The sequence below is a fragment of the Rhinoraja longicauda genome, chromosome 35 (genome assembly GCF_053455715.1).
Source record: "Rhinoraja longicauda isolate Sanriku21f chromosome 35, sRhiLon1.1, whole genome shotgun sequence".
Taxonomy (NCBI): domain Eukaryota; kingdom Metazoa; phylum Chordata; class Chondrichthyes; order Rajiformes; family Arhynchobatidae; genus Rhinoraja; species Rhinoraja longicauda.
In genome coordinates, this window is record NC_135987.1 from 16568408 (window position 1) to 16585597 (window position 17190).

Consider the following 17190-nt stretch of genomic DNA (forward strand, 5'->3'; position numbering starts at 1 on the left):
CAACACGGCTCTTCAAAGTTTTATGTGAGGATTTGGGATCAACGCATGAAGCACTATTGTTTCACACAGAGGTAAGATGGCTCTCGAAAGGAAAGGCGTTGAAGAGATTTTTTGAATTAAGAGGAGAGCTTCAAATATTTCTCGATTCTCAAAATGCAAGCGAATATGAATCATTGTTGACGGATGAATTTACGTTGTGCAAATTGGCATACCTGGTCGACATTTTTGAGATATTTAATAGTGTTAATACAGGATTACAGGGTAAGGAAAGTACGATAATATCTTTGTCTGAAAACATATCGTCTTTCAAAATGAAATTGGAACTCTGGATCACCAAAATTTACCATAAGAAATTATACATGTTCCCAACACTTGTCCAATTTGTTGAAGAAGCGGCAAATGAAATTAACATCGATGACTTATATAGCTTGATACAAGAGCATTTGGAAATTCTTACTGTTCGATTAAGAAGTTATTTTCCTGATGAATGTTGCAAATCTTTCTCCCTTACAATCAACCCATTCAATGCCAATGTATCTAATATCCCTGAAGCAGCAGAAGAAGAGTTCATCGACTTAAAAAACAATTTTGAAGCTAAATCATGGTTTGGTGAATTGCAACTACAAGAATTTTGGGCAAAAAGTTTCCAAAAATTCCCAGTAATATCAGAAATCGCGATAAGGAATTTATTGCCCTTCCCAACAACTTACTTATGTGAAGCAGCATTCTCCCAACTTCTCATCCTTAAAAACAAATACCGAAATAAATTAAATCTGGAAGACGACTTGAGGTGTGCCATATCGACAACGGAGCCCAGGATAGAATTGCTAGCTAAAAAACTGCAATACCAGCCGTCTCATTAAAGTCAGTTCATAAACATATTTTACATAACGGTGGAAATTTGTGTGTTCGAACAATTTTGAATTGATTTGCAATTAATTAATGTTTGTAGGAGCTTTGGAATTTTTTATGAATAAATAATCTATAATTCAATAATCGCAATATATGGCAGTTTGTTGTACAAAAACCGAATGTATATATAAGATATTTTAAGGGTTGGGGTCGCTTCATGATTGCTTGTTCTAAAATGGGTCGCTATATTTGAAAGGTTGGGAACCACTGCTCTAGGTGCTCCGGGTTCTTCTTACATGGGTTTGTAGGTTAATTGGCCGATGTAAGTACACTAAAATATCCCCAGTGGATGGGAAAGTGGGATAACATAGATCTATTGTGAATGGGTGATCGCTGATCTGCATGAACTCGGTGGGCAGAAGGGCCTGTTTCCATGCTGTCTATCTCTAAATTAAACTAAATGATGGCCTTGCCTGACTTGTCCAGATCCCCAAAAAAGAAAACATAACAAGATGTTTCAATAGACAATAGACAATAGGTGCAGGAGTAGGCCATTCAGCCCTTCGAGCCAGCACCGCCATTCAATACGATCATGGCTGATCACAGGAATCTTTACTCAGAAAATGCTTAATTCCAAGGATTTCTTAGCCATGTGCAAGATGGGTCAAATTCTGTCCTTCAGCACAATGTCTTTCCATGCTTCATAGCTGGAGGTTCTACATCGCTTCCAATTTCCATTAACTATCCCATGGGAGATGTGATGGTGAATACATACCTTACAACACACATCTAGATGTCCAGAGCAGGTAACATTATGTACAACATGGTTTGACTGTATGCATCAATTTGCAAAGGCAGTAATGCATCTAATTAGTATGCAAATGCTAATTCGAAACTGTAATTTGAAACCAATAGCAAGAGTATAAGGGAGAGATCCCGGTGGCTGAGCACTTCAACTCCCCCTCCCACTCCCAGTCTGACCTTTCTGTCATGGGCCTCCTCCAGTGCCACAGTGAGTCCCACTGGAAATTGGAGGAACAGCACCTCATATTTCACCTGGGCAGCTTGCAGCCCAGTGGTATGAACATTGACTTCTCCAACTTTAGATAGTTCCTCTGTCCTTCTCTTCCCCTCCCCCTTCCCAGATCTCCCTCTATCTTCCTGTCTCCACCTATATCCTTCCTTTGTCCCGCCCCCCTGACATCAGTCTGAAGAAGGGTCTCGACCCGAAATGTCGCCCATTCCTTCTCTCCTGAGATGCTGCCTGACCTGCTGAGTTACTCCAGCATTTTGTGAATAAATGCAATTAACAAGAACTATGTTCTCCAGTGTGGATCACAAATTGACTGCGTCTTTCTGCCAAACTCCAGCAAATAGTCGTGAAGAGTGGTGAAAATTAATGCAACTGGTTGGGACTCCATGGCAGGGTGTTAGGAATATCAGGATGTAATTCAACTTGTATTCAATTTTTTAAAAGACACAAAGTGCTGGCGTAACTCAGCGGGTTATGCAGTGTCCCTGGAGAACATGGATTGGTGAAGTTTCCGTTTGGTACCCTTCTTTACACTGATTTTTGTATTGGATAAAATTGGCTGGTGTTAAATAATTCATTTTAATGTTATTTCAGCGGTTGGGAGATTATCTCCTGGGTAGTATTTACACAGGGGACCCAGTCAGGCAGGGCACACAGGGAGTGGGTGAATAGGAAGCCCCGTAGAGAATGGGAGTATTAGCAGAGGATGTCAGTGTGTCAGTATTACAGGAGGTCCCTAGGACTTTGTAGGTATCCGAGGGGGTACCGGGGTATGTTCAATATTAGCAGGAAGTCACTGTAATGTGCCAATATTTACAAAATGTCCATGCATTGTACATGTTGATAGGGATGTGTGGAGATGTGCAAAAAATCACAGGGGTTCTCTGGGTGTGTGATTTTACAGTGGATCCTTGGGATTGTGACGAGGTTCATAGGGGGACCTGGAGTAAAGTGTCTATATCCACACGGGTTCTCAGGGGATGGATTATTCACAGCAGTTCTCCAGGGACCATGTCAGCATTGGCAGTGTAAAGTACAGACTGCTTCAGATTAAACTTCACCTTTACCAAAACAGATAATACACTCCAAATGCACAAGAACAAGCTGCAGTTATATCTACAAATCACTTAATTGCTCGTAACAGTGAATTACTGATTTTAAAGAAAAATCTTACATATGGATGATGTTGGAAAGCCCAGAATTAATTGCCTATTGTTATCTGGGCTTGTACTCGCTGGAATTTAGAAGACTGAGGGGGGATCTTATAGAAACATATAAAATTCTTAAGGGGTTGGAGAGGCTAGATGCGGGAAGATTGTTCCCGATGTTGGGGGAGTCCAGAACCAGGGGTCACAGCTTAAGGATAAGGGGGAAGTCTTTTAGGACCGAGATGAGAAAACATTTCTTCACACAGAGAGTGGTGAGTCTGTGGAATTCTCTGCCACAAAAGGTAGTTGAGGCCAGTTCATTGGCTATATTTAAGAGGGAGTTAGATGTGGCCCTTTTTGCTAAAGGGATCAGGGGGTATGGAGAGAAGGCAGGTACAGGCTACTGAGCTGGATGATCAGCCATGATCATATTGAATGGCGGTGCAGGCTCGAAGGGCCGAATGGCCTACTCCTGCACCTATTTTCTATGTTTCTATGTTATATGTTCCTTAGAAAGTGGTGGTGAACTACCTTCCTGAATCACTGCCATCTACCTGGTGACGCTCCCAGTGACACTGTATGAATACCTCCAGTGCATTGACCCAATGACAATGAATTGGGCCCTGCTCAGGAACGGTGGGGTATGTGTAGGATGTGGTCCTCTTAAGTGTCTCCAATGCTTGTCTTCCAGTTGGTGAAAGTCACAGGTTATCAAGATGGAGCTCGAGCTTTAACAAATCAATTTGTATACCATCAAGCAAGCAAGGCATATGTTTTATACTTACATTGTCCATTGTAATTTGTCATTTTTTATAGAACTGTACAAGACCTGCAGAGACACAAAAGATGGATAAAGATCAGAATAAGAGTCACAATCAGCAAAGGAGGTTCTTGCAAGAATAAAATTATACAATTTTTTAATCTGTTTGGCTAATTGTTCTTGCAGTGGCTTCAGAGGTTGTGAGTTCACTGCAAGAGATGAGCTACCTAGGAGCACGATGCTGAGGAGGATCATGTCTTTGGACACATTACCTTCTAAGTGAGATGTTAAACTAGAGATATATCCAATAAACCAGCATATACTGGGGAGCTGGCTTGCAGATTATCCCAATAAAATAAGGTAAAAAACCTGTTGGACATTTATCATCCAGTTATCTTAGAAACAGTAAAGGTACAGCGTGAAAACAACCCCTTCAGCCCATCGAGTCCACGCCAAACATTGATTGCCCATCCACACTAGGTCCATGTTATCCCACTTTCCCATCCATTCCCTGCATAATTTACAGGCAATTTACAATCAACCTACAAACCCACACATCTTTGGGATGTGGGAGGAAACCGGATCGGCCAGAGGAAATCAAGGGAGGACGTGCAAATTCCACACAGACAGTGCCAGAGGCCAGAATCGAACCTGGGACTCTGGTGCTGTGAGGCAGCAGCTCCACCAAATGTGCACTGGCCACCCAAAGTGATGTTTATTTTGTCTATTTTCCATTGGTAAATTTTGAAACAGGAATATAATTCCATCCCTGACTTATAAATCTGATCATTTACCCAAAGAGAAATGTCCTTTTAAATGATTTTGCAATGACCCTTCTTCGGACCCAGCCTGAAACCTTACCCATTCCTTTTCTCCAGAGATGATGCTTGACCCGCTGAGCAACTCCAGCACTTTGTATCTATCTGAATGAATGAATTGGATGACCCAACTGTTTGAGACGGATTTGGGGGAGGGAGTTGGACAATGAATTGAGATGGACATTTTGAGTGAATTGGATTTTATTTGCAAAGTTTGTCAGGGGCTTGATCAAATGGATTGGATGTTTTTCTTATTGAGTGAGTCAAAAGTTTGATGAGATCAATTAGATGTTTGAGCGAGTTTGATATTGATTAATCATAATGAGCTTCTTCTTCTTGCGTATGGCGTGCACAGCCTAAAGTTGTAGGTCAAGGGTAGACATCCAGGCCAGGGCAGCAGCAGTTGTTGGGTGGATGGCCTTGATGCCACCAGGGAAAAACCTCAGTGGGCAGTCATTCACGATGTGTGGGCTGGTCTAGTCTGGATATCCGCAGTCGCAAGCAGGGCTGTCTGTCATCCTCCACTTGTGCAGGTGACGGGCTGTTCTTGCGTGGAGGGTGCGGATCCTGTTCAGGGTTAGCCATTGCTTGCGATGGAAGTCAAATCCCTGTGGTTTCACTGTGGGGTCTCAGTGATGACCTCTCCGTTGTTGGTGTTGGCATCTTTCCAGGTTCTGCACCACTCAGTCTTGCGGTCAAAGTCTTCCAGGGATTTGGCTGAAGACCAGGGCTCTGACGAGGCACCCTAATGAGCTGAATGAGATGGGGCATCCTAATGAGCTGAATGACATTTTTCCATCATTGACAAGCCAAAGGAAAAAAATATAACACAATCCTTGCGTATGGATTGTGTTAAATATAACACAATCCGTGCGCAAGCTGTCACATGGTGAAATGCAAGGGGTACTCAACCCTTCTCCACTGCTAGGTACAATGTTTACTTTGTCATATTTAGTCTAAAACTGATTTCTTTAAGTGCTTCCTGAATGAGTCCAGACATCTCAAAATAATTCACCTCAAAATAAGCTCCAGGGACTTCAGTAAAGGAGATTCCCTCAGAGAATACCAATGCCCAAAGTGCAGTCATTTGGTGGCCAACTGGGAGCACTTTGATTTTGGTTTGTGGTGCTAGGTCCCACACAAAGTACTTGATGACAGAATGTGTGGGAAGGAACTGCAGATGCTGGTTTACACCATAGATAGACACAAAATGCTGGTATTACTCAGCAGGCAAGCAGCATCCTGCTGAGTTACTCCAGCACTTTGTGTCCATCTTCGACGTAAACCAGCATCTGCAGTTCCTTCCTTCCTTACACATTCCGTCTGCTCCACTGCAAAATCCCCTCAAGGTATGCCTACCTTGAAGTTCTCCTCCTTTCTCCGGTGAGTTATGCAACACCCTCTCTCACTGCTCCCCCTCCTGTGATTCCTCCTGCTTCACAGCTCTTCATCTTCTTTGACCTGTCCTTTTCACATCTTACTTGCTCTTTGTACCCTTCCATATCTCTAGTTTCCCTCTCCCCGACACTCAGTCTGAAGAAGGGTCTGGACCCTAAACGTCACCCATTCCTTCTCTCCAGAGATGCTGCCTGTCCCACTGAGCTACTCCAGTATTTTGTGTCTAACCTGATGACAGAGTTGGTTTGCAGATTGACTTTCACCTCTGTCTGAGATCTAAATAATGGGTCAGACTGCTAGAATAGCAGGCAATGCAACAAGGTTTACCCAAAGTGAGAAAAGGTGAAAGGTCTTGGACAGTATTGGGCGATATTTTTTGGCTGCCACTAATCCATTAAGTTAATACTTAAACTGATTCAAGGATTCCTTGCTCCGCATTCCCAACACTCTTTCTAAAGGTAAGTTGCCATGAAGCAGATCATTGCAGATTTTGTAATATTTTATTCAATGGTTTAAAGGTACTTTATTGTCTCATGTCGAAGGTATTTATTTCACAAAATGAAGTAAAAGGTATTTATTTCACTCAGCAGGTCAGGCAGCATCTCAGGAGAGAAGGAATGGGTGACGTTTCGGGTCGAGACCCTTCTTCAGACTGATGTCAGGGGGGTGGGACAAAGGAAGGATATAGGTGGAGACAGGAAGATAGAGGGAGAACTGGGAATGGGGAGGGGAAGAGAAGGACAGAGGAACTATCTAAAGTTGGAGAAGTCAATGTTCATACCGCTGGGCTGCAAGCTGCCCAAACGAAATACGAGGTGCTGTTCCTCCAATTTCCGGTGGGCCTCACTATGGTAATGGAGGAGGCCCATGACAAAAAGGTCAGACTGGGAGTGGGAGGGGAGTTGAAGTGCTCAGCCACCAGGAGATCAGGTTCTTCTTAAATACCTTCGATTTGTACCAGCATCTGCAGTTATTTTGTTATTGTCTCATGTAATGAGGTACAGTGAAATTCATTTCTGTATACAGTTCAGTACAAGTATTTACTGTACATAAACACTTAAATATATCTTAGATAAGCATCTCAGATACAGTGTAAGAGTATAGTAGCAGTACACTGAGACAGTATACGCAGTCGCCAGATTTGGCTCCATTTTCAAGTCTCAATTGTTGTAAGTGCCGGGATCTTGACCTAACCATGTCCAGGACTATTGTCCTGTCATCATTGCAGGGTTGGCCTGGCTAAACGTAGCCGTGGTGCCTTCCGCCATTTCTTTTATTTGTTCATACCTTGTGGACATTCTGCCAATGCCAGTGATATTTATTGAGCGAAACACACAAATGGAGAGGCGACGTTTCAGGTTTAGACCCTTCTTCAGACTGATTCTGAGGGATCGTGACCCAAAATGTCACCCATCCATTCTGTCTACCGATTGACCCAAAATGTCGCCCATCCATTCCGTCTACCGATCTGCCTGGTCCGCTGAGTTATTCCCGCACTTTGTGTTTTGCTCAAGATTGCATCATCTGAGTTTCCTTGTGGCTCCAGTGACATTTATTGCTCATTCAGAATTCTTGAATATGGATTTAGATTTTTAGATTTAGATTTAGAGATACAGCGCGGAAACAGGCCCTTCAGCCCACCGAATCCGCGCCGCCCAGCGATCCCCACACATTAACACTATCCTACACACTCTAGGGGCAATTTTTACATTTGATCCAGTGAATTAACCTACAAACCTGTACGTCTTTGGAGTGTGGGAGGAAACCGAAGATCTCGGAGAAAACCCACGCAGGTCGCGGGGAGAACGTACAAACTCCGTACAGATGGCGCCCGTAGTCAGGATCGAACCTGAGTCTCAGGCGCTGCATTTGCTGTAAGGCAGCAACACTACCGCTGCGCCACCCACTTGATTTACTCGAACATAAATCCAAATATGCTAGGATCCAATGGTCTATCCCTTTGAAAACTACATGCTATCATATGAGATAGACACAAAATGCTGGAATAACTCAGTGGGACAGGCAGCATCTCTGGAGAGAAGGTAAACACAAAATGCTGGAGTAACTCAGCGGGACAGGCAGCATCTCTGGAGAGAAGGAATGGGTGATGTTTTGGGTCGAGACCCTTCTTCAGACCCGAAACATCACCCATTCCTTCTCTCCAGGGATGCTGCCTGTCCCGCTGAGTTACTCCAGCATTTTGTATCTATCTTCGGTTTAAACCAGCACCTGCAATTCCTTCCTACACATGCCATCATGTTAGTTTTGACAAGAGATTTGCTGACCTGAAACATTAACTCACTTTCTCTTTCCAATCACACTGCCTGACCTGCTGAGCATTTCCAGCATTTTCTGATTTTATTCCATGTATATCACACACCATCTGCAGGGCTTCATGGAATTAATGGACAATTCAATGAGCATGCAAAATAACAGTCACGTCCAAATGAATGAGCGCAGGATGTTACCACGGACATTGTCAATGGGATTGGGGTAACATTTCATTGTAAAGTCTGCATTGACAACTCTGCATGAGTCATTCCATAATAGCCAGGAGTTTGAACGGTCTCAACCAGAGGCATCGATCACATCACCTCTAGTATTTTTAGCACCAGAGAGCTGTAAACAACACTATGCTGATACGTGAAATTGGAAGGAACTTCTGGGTGACCAAACACACGGCTCGCTGTGCACAAATAATTCATGGCAAATCTCCGTGACTGAACCAACCCCTGGACCAAAGCGCCCAATAACGTTGCACTCCTGGACCTGAGCAGCGTCCTATTTGCACCATGTTATTCATCCAGATGCTGCCTGACCCGCTGAGTTCCTCTCGCACGTTGTGTCGTGCTGTGCAATGGGCAAGAGCTGCTTGGAGATTAAATAAAGGCAACGTGTGGAATGAATGAGGTTTCGGAATAACACAATCCAACAGAAAGAGATTGGTAATTCAGTGTGTATAAGAAAATAACTGCAGATGCTGGTACAAATCGATTTAACTCAGCAGGTCAGGCAGCGTCTGAAGAAGGGTCTCGACCCGAAACGTCACCCATTCCTTCTCTCCCGAGATGCTGCCTGACCTGCTGAGTTACTCCAGCATTTTGTGGGTAATTCAGTGTGACTGCCTTCATGCCTGCACCTTGTGTGGTGCCCACATCGCCCCGTGAGAGAGAACGACATTAGTTCTCGCACTCCACAACATGAACTGAGTCCATTCACCACTGCCACACCACCAACATGTCTTAGCTGCTCTGTGTTTAACGCTGGTGCAGTGAGTTGGAAGCCTGGTGTTCACAGTCACCACATCTGGTTCCGAAGACTGCACGACATTATAAACCCCAGGATTGGCAATGGCACTGTTATCAATCGCTGGACCCCGCAATGGTGGGTGCTGTTGCGTGCAATGGTGCTCACGGGGGCAAATGAAACATAATATTCATTGGGGGGTTGTAACCTGGAGTGCTGTATCCCAACTAGTGACTGCTCCCGGCTCCAGACACTCTAGCCCCTGCACTTCCCAATAAATGCTGCATTGCAGCAAAGTGATTCACCTTCTCCCCCACACCAACACCCCCAACCCCCCTCCCCCTGGAAGGACCCAGGGGCGAAAGCCTGGGGAATTTTTATCGCCGGCGCAGGGAAACAGGCGCAAAAAAGCGCTGGTTGACAACTGGAATCTGATTTTGTTTTATTTTTGAAGCCGAGAGACTTGCAATTATTTACGAGGGGGGAAAAGGGATAAATAGCTGGCGCTTTTGCCTCCCCCCCCCCCCCCCCCCCCACCCCCCTCCTCAAATCCTCGCCAATAACAGACGTTGCAATCCACCGGGAGAAAATAAAATAATGCACATACAAACACACCCCACACACACACACCCCACACCCCCCCCCCCCCCCCCCACACACACACACACCCCACACACACACACACCACACACACACACACACACACCCCACACACACATACATACAAACACACACACACACACACATACAGACAGACACACACACACAAACACACCCACACAAACACACACACATACAAACACACACCCCACACCCCACACACACACACAGACACACACACCCACACACACACACATACAACCATACAACCACACACACACCCCACACACACATACAAACACACACACACACACACACACACACACACATACAGACACACACACACACACAAACACACCCACACACACCCACACAAACACACACACACATACAAACATACAAACACACACCCCACACACATACAAACACACACCCCACACACCCCACACACACACACACACACACACACACACACACATACAACCATACAAACACACACCACACACACACACAGAGCGAATTCCTCTCCATCCTCCCGCTCTCGCTGTTTTCATGCAGCATCTACAGATCTGTTTACCTTCTGCTTGCCATGAATCTTGGCCATTCCCTGTGGTCCCAGCGACTTGGAGCGTTGCGGGGGTCGGTAACGAAAGGTGTCAGCCCCATAGTAATCACGTTTGTAGCGAGCTCCCCCCGACCGGAGCTGTAGACTGCCGCTTGTGTGCACGCTGTTGAGCCCGATCATCTCTGCAAGTGCACCGAGCGCCGAGGTCTGTCTGTCTCTGTCTCTGTCTCTCTCTCTGGATATGCCTTCTAATTGCAGGCGGTGCTGTGTGATTCACACCCCTTTATCTCCCGTGGCAGTTGCCTGTGTTTGGGATTAGCATGTAGTGGCGGGTTTTGGCCCCTTGCCCGACAAACTGACTCCCTACCTCTCTCTGCAGAGGCAAGTCATCCCAAGGGAGGCTGCTAACTCCCACACGACAGGCTTGTTTAGTAGGCACAGAGTGTTTGCATTGCCACAGGCAAGTGTCAGCACTTAATTAGCACTGTGCCCAATGCTGTGGGTTTAATACAGAAACATCTGCCTTCGTACGTAGGTTGGAAATTTTAAGAGGAAAAAAAACATTCACAGGCTGATTTACAAGTGATGTTGATGTGTTTTCCTTGGAACGAACACCCACACTCTAAGTGCCACCCACACTCTAAGTGCCGAGTGTTCTGCATCCTCCCCCCACCCCCCTAACATTTAAATGCCAGCTCCAGCAACCCATCCTCCTCTCCCCCTCACAAACCCACCTCCAGAGTTACAACATCAAAAGATATTTTAATTTAAAACCCATTAAGTAAATCCTCGAAACACTCATCAGGATGGCCAGCATCTGAAGTTCCTGGCGTGGGACCCTTCAGCAGAGCAGTTCCTTTTTCCACAGATGCTGCCTGACCTGACGAGTATTTCCAGCAATTTCAGTTTTATTTCAGATTTCTGGCATCCACAATTAAAATATAATATATTAATATACATATATATATATATATCCAGTATAAGAAAATAACTGCAGATGCTGGTACAAATCAAAGGTATTTATTCACAAAATGCTGGAGTAACTCAGCAGGTCAGGCAGCATCTCAGGAGAGAAGGATTTTGTGACGTTTTGGGTCGAGACCCTTCTTCAGACTGCTATTATCTCAGGTTATTTCTGCTTTTATCTCAGGTTATTGAATCCATTCCTTCTCTCCAGAGATGCTGTCTGTCCCACTGAGTTGCTCCAGCTTTTTGTGTGTATCTTACGTAATTTTTTAAATCTTTTTTTGAAACCATTTTTTATGTTTTTAGAAATGTCTCATGGAGGGTTATCGACTAGCGGTTTACAGAGCCAAAAAAGGCTTTGTTAAAGAGGCCGGGTTTGCAGGGGCAGGTTAAAGAGGCAGAGGGAAGGGATTCTGCAAGTGGGTGAAGGCAGGACCTTTACTTGGGATTATTCTATTCCTGGATAATCAGGAGACTGGGATCGGAGACGTGGAATCATAGAGTCATCGAGGATAAAAAGAGTAGAAGGAACTTCAGCCCACCAAATCCAGGGAAACACTAAGTGCCCATTTCCTTGAATCTTTCATCATTTTGGACATTATTGAGGTAGAAAGGAATAAGGCACCAAGGAGCCAATCCAAGTACAAAACGTATTGAAAACAAGGATGAGAATGTTGTATAAAGCCTGATTTAATGGGAACCAGTGTGGATCAGAAACACGGCTGAGATGCAAATAACATTGGCCAGTGCTTGCAATTAATTCTCCATATTCTCCACAGTCCATAACACATTCTTTCGGTAGACTATGATCAAAATATCCTTGCGAGAATACACTGTATACTGGACCAAGCCACTTTATGCTATACCATTTGCAGTACATTTATTAAACCAGCCCGCTGTATGCTGAACCATGGACAGTACATATTAAACAAAGCGCCATACACCAGACTATGCACTGTGCATATTAATCAGCCTCCTGTACACTGCACCATATGATGCATTTCAAACCCTTGTGCTCTATACTGGACTATACATAATGCATCTTAATCCAAACTCACTGTGAACTAAACTCTGTACAAAATATATTAAACCAACCCCATTGTATACAGGATTATGCACAAGAAAGACACAAAATTCCGAAGAAGTGTCTCAGCCCAAAACGTCACCCATGCTGCCTGTCCTGCTGAGTTACTCCAGGATTTTGTGTCTATCTTCGGTTTAAACGAGCATCTGCAGTTTCTTATTACACAGGAATATGTACAATGTATATTGAACCGGCAAATTTCTTACTACACAGGGATATGTATAAAGTATATTGTGATCTTAGTACAGCTTAGTACATCTTAGTACAGCTTAGTAGACACTATGCTGGACTATGCATGTGTACTAACATATAACAACTACAACATGGAAACAGGCCTGTCCGGCCCTACCAGTCCACGCCGACCATTCTCCCTGACCTAGTCTCATCTACCTGCACTCAGACCATAACCCTCCAATCCCCTCCTATCCATATACCTATCCAATTTACTCTTAAATAATAAAATCGAGCCAGCCTCCACCACTTCCACCGGAAGTCCATTCCATACAGCCACAACCCTCTGAGTAAAGAAATTCCCCCTCATGTTACCCCTAAACCTTTGTCCCTCAATTCTGAAGCTATGTCCCCTTGTTGGAATCTTCCCCACTCTCAAAGGGAAAAGCCTACCCACGTCAACTCTGTCCGTCCCTCTCAAAATTTTAAAAACCTCTATCATGTCCCCCCTCAACCTTCTACGCTCCAAAGAATAAAGACCCAACCTGTTCAACCTCTCTCTGTAGCCTAAGTGCTGAAACCCAGGCAACATTCTAGTAAATCTCCTCTGTACCCTCTCCATTTTGTCGACATCCTTCCTATAATTTGGCGACCAGAACTGCACACCATACTCCAGATTCGGCCTCACCAATGCCCTGTACAATTTCAACATTACATCCCAACTTCTATACTCGATGCTCTGATTTATAAAGGCAAGCATACCAAACGCCTTCTTCACCACCCTATCCACATGAGATTCCACCTTCAGGGAACAATGCACAGTTATTCCCAGATCCCTCTGTTCCACTGCATTCCTCAATTCCCTACCATTTACCCTGTACGTCCTATTTTGATTTGTCCTACCAAAATGCAGCACCTCACACTTATCAGCATTAAACTCCATCTGCCATCTTTCAGCCCACCCTTCCAAAAGGCCCAAGTCTCTCTGTAGACTTTGAAAATCTACCTCACTATCAACTACTCCACCTATCTTAGTATCATCTGCATATTTACTAATCCAATTTGCCACACCATCATCCAGATCATTAATGTAAATGACAAACAACAGTGGACCCAACACAGATCCTTGGGGCACTCCACTAGACACTGGCCTCCAACCTGACATACAATTGTCAACCGTTACCCTCTGGTATCTCCCATTCAGCCATTGTTGAATCCATCTTGCAACCTCACTATTAATACCCAACGATTTAACCTTCTTAATCAACCTTCCATGTGGAACCTTGTCAAATGCCTTACTGAAGTCCATATAGACAACATCCACAGCCTTGCCCTTATCAATTTCCCTGGTAACCTCTTCAAAAAATTCAAGAAGATTAGTCAAACATGACCTTCCAGGCACAAATCCATGTTGACTGTTTCTAATCAGGCCTTGATTATCCAAATAATTATATATATTGTCCCTAAGTATCTTTTCCATTAATTTTCCCACCACAGACGTCAAACTAATAGGTCTATAATTGCACATTGAACTGTGCAACTCCAAATGCTGGTTCATGTAGCACATTTTATTCAAGCCCACTGCACATTGTACCATGCACAGTACATATTAATCCAAGAACACATTACATTAGACCATTCAGTGAATATTAATCCAGTATCATTCTATAACCTGCTGAGTTACTCCAGCATTTTGTGAATAAATACCTTCGATTTGTACCAGGATTTGCAGTTATTTTCTTATATATCATTCTATAAAACATATTTTAAACAAACCCACTGTATTCTGGGCCATACCGTACCTTCACAAAGTATATAACAAGACAATGCAGTGCATTTGAACTAGTACTTTATATACTGGTCTTTATAGTTCATATTAAACTAAGCACACTCTTTACTGGATTATGCAGTGCAAAATAATAGTATGTTGCACATTAGTCCACACAGTGCATTCTGTATATCAAACTCCAAAGTGCTCATTAAACCAAGTACAAAGCATACTTCTCCCTGCATCGGGACTTATTAAACCAGAACATTGTATTCTGCATTCTACCGTACGTATTGAACCACATACTCTGTACATTGCACAATGCAGTGGATACTAATTTAGCATACAGTATATAGTATACCAAACCACGCAGGATATAGTAAACCAGGCCAATGTATAACACATCACACAGTGCATATTAAACAAAGCACATTGTATAGTAGTCTATGCTATACATGCTTTTGTACACTGGACCATTCACAGCACATGTTAAATTTCTTACGGTACACTGCATCTTAACCGTGGATTTTAGACTAAGGATGTAAACTGAACTACCTACACATTAAACTAGACCACGTTGTACATATTAAAACCAAGCTCAATGTAGCTTGAACCATTTGCTATATGTTAAATGAAGGGCACAATATATTGGACAATGCACAGTATCCATTGCACCAACACAATGCATACCGGACTATGCACAATAGCATATTATAGATCAGAACACACAGCAAGCACAATCTAGCACCATGTATACTGCACACACAGTGCATGTTAAACCAGCACAGGACATGCTGGATCATAAACAGTGCTTATTAAATTATCACAGTGGACCTTAACCATGCACAGCAAAGCTGGTGTACAAAGCTGGTGTACAAAGCTGGTGTACAAAGCTGGTGTACAAAGCTGGTGTACAAAGCTGGTGTACAAAGCTGGTGTACAAAACGAGACAAGGTACAGGCATAGGCTGATAAACAACAAAAAAGATTTGTACCACAAAATTACCACAATGATCACTTGAACAAGAGATAATCTAATCAGCTATCCTTGATATTCAATGCTGTTACCATTGTCGAATTGTCATCAACAACATCCTGGGAATCACTCTGTCCAGAAACTGATCTGGCTGAGTCAAATAAATACTGTGGCAACCGGAACAACTCTTTAGCTGGGTATCCTGTAACAAATGACTCCCCACCTTCTCAACTTGTTGCCCAGAGCCTATCCACTATGTACATCACATGTGAATAGCAGATAAAATATTTTCCTCATGTCTATTTGGGTGCAACATTTATGACCATCCATGAATGATTGATTGCCACCTAGCCAGCACCCTGAATAGTCATTCTCTCCAACACTGGCACACAGTGGCTGCCCTGTGTACTATATACAATATGTTAAGACTGGTACTTTCCAGATTACTCCAACAGCACTTTCCAAACCCTCAACCACTACTGACAAAAAAAGACCAAGGGGAGTTGGGCCAGGGCAGCACTACCCCTCACAGGTTCCCCTCAGAATTAGGTAACATATTCACTTGGAAATATGGTTTTATTCCTTCGTCACTGCTAAAGTCAAGCACTGGAGCTCACTGCCCAAAGGCACAATGGGAGGATCTGTATCAGAAGAACTGCAAAGGTTCCAGAAGGTGGCTCATCACTGTAATCAGGATGGCCAATAAATGCTAACCTTATCAACCATGCCTGAAAACGAATTAAATAAAAACACGGACCATACATTGCTTATTACAACAGACCACTTGGTGTACAGTGAATCAAGTATAGTCTGTAATAATAATGAAACGCAGATGCTGGTTTATGCCAAATATAGACGCAAAATGCTGGAGTATTTCCAGCATTTATTTACTATCTCAAGTATAATCTATATTGGTCTGCATTAGCACACTTCAAATCATATTTTCTGTACTCTTGGCCAGATTGTGTATGAAACCATGAACACTATAACAAGAAGTTTTTGTATAGCACAAAATGGAAACTATCCCTTAAAATACTCTCACAATAGTCAACCATGCACTGGAGATTCCATCACATAATATAGTGAACAATGAATACTGTACACTGGAGCAAGCACACGTTGTTTCAGTACGGACACCATGTATTTTAGATCATCTATCATCTGCATACAAGATTCAGCAGAGTTGTGAATCTGTGGAATTCTCTGCCTCAGAAGGCCAATTCTCTGAATGCATTCAAGAGAGAGCTAGATAGAGCTCTTAAGGAGGTAAGGGGAGAAGGCAGGAACAGGGTACTGATTGAGAATGATCAGCCATGATCACATTGAATGGCAGTGCTGGCTCGAAGGGCCGAATGGCCTCCTCCTGCACCTATTGTCTATTGTCATAGCACTTTGCAAATCACTACAGTACATTGTTTTTCACACATTACAATCCCTAGTACAGCTCCAAGAATGTAATGAAACATCTTAGGATACAAAAGTCTTGAATGTGCCGCTGAAGTAATGCACAGACCCAGCTGATATTTCTGGGAAACACCATTATCTGTACAATAAGAAATTTGGCCAGGAAAGGCCACCTCTCCGATCTTCATACAATTCCTTGGAATTATTGACATTTTCAGGATGACGAGCAAAATACAAAGAGCTGAAGGAATGCAGCTGGTTTAGCAGCACCTGTGGAGGGAATGGATGGACCCTTCTCCCAACCCGAGACATTCTCTCCAAAGATGCTGCCCCAACTGCTGAGTTCATCCAGCACTTTGTGTTTTGCTCAAGATTCCAGCATCTGCAGTTTCTTGTGTCTCC

General features: G+C 43.5%; 1 protein-coding gene across 1 annotated transcript in view; it reads right to left on the minus strand.

Annotated features, from left to right (window-relative positions):
* LOC144610004 (PH and SEC7 domain-containing protein 1-like) overlaps positions 1-17190 on the minus strand; it is a 120198-nt gene that overhangs the window by 25256 nt on the left and 77752 nt on the right. Inside the window, 1 exon segment of the mRNA XM_078428440.1 lies at positions 3819-3862. Within this exon segment, the coding sequence (XP_078284566.1) occupies positions 3819-3862 (44 nt within the window).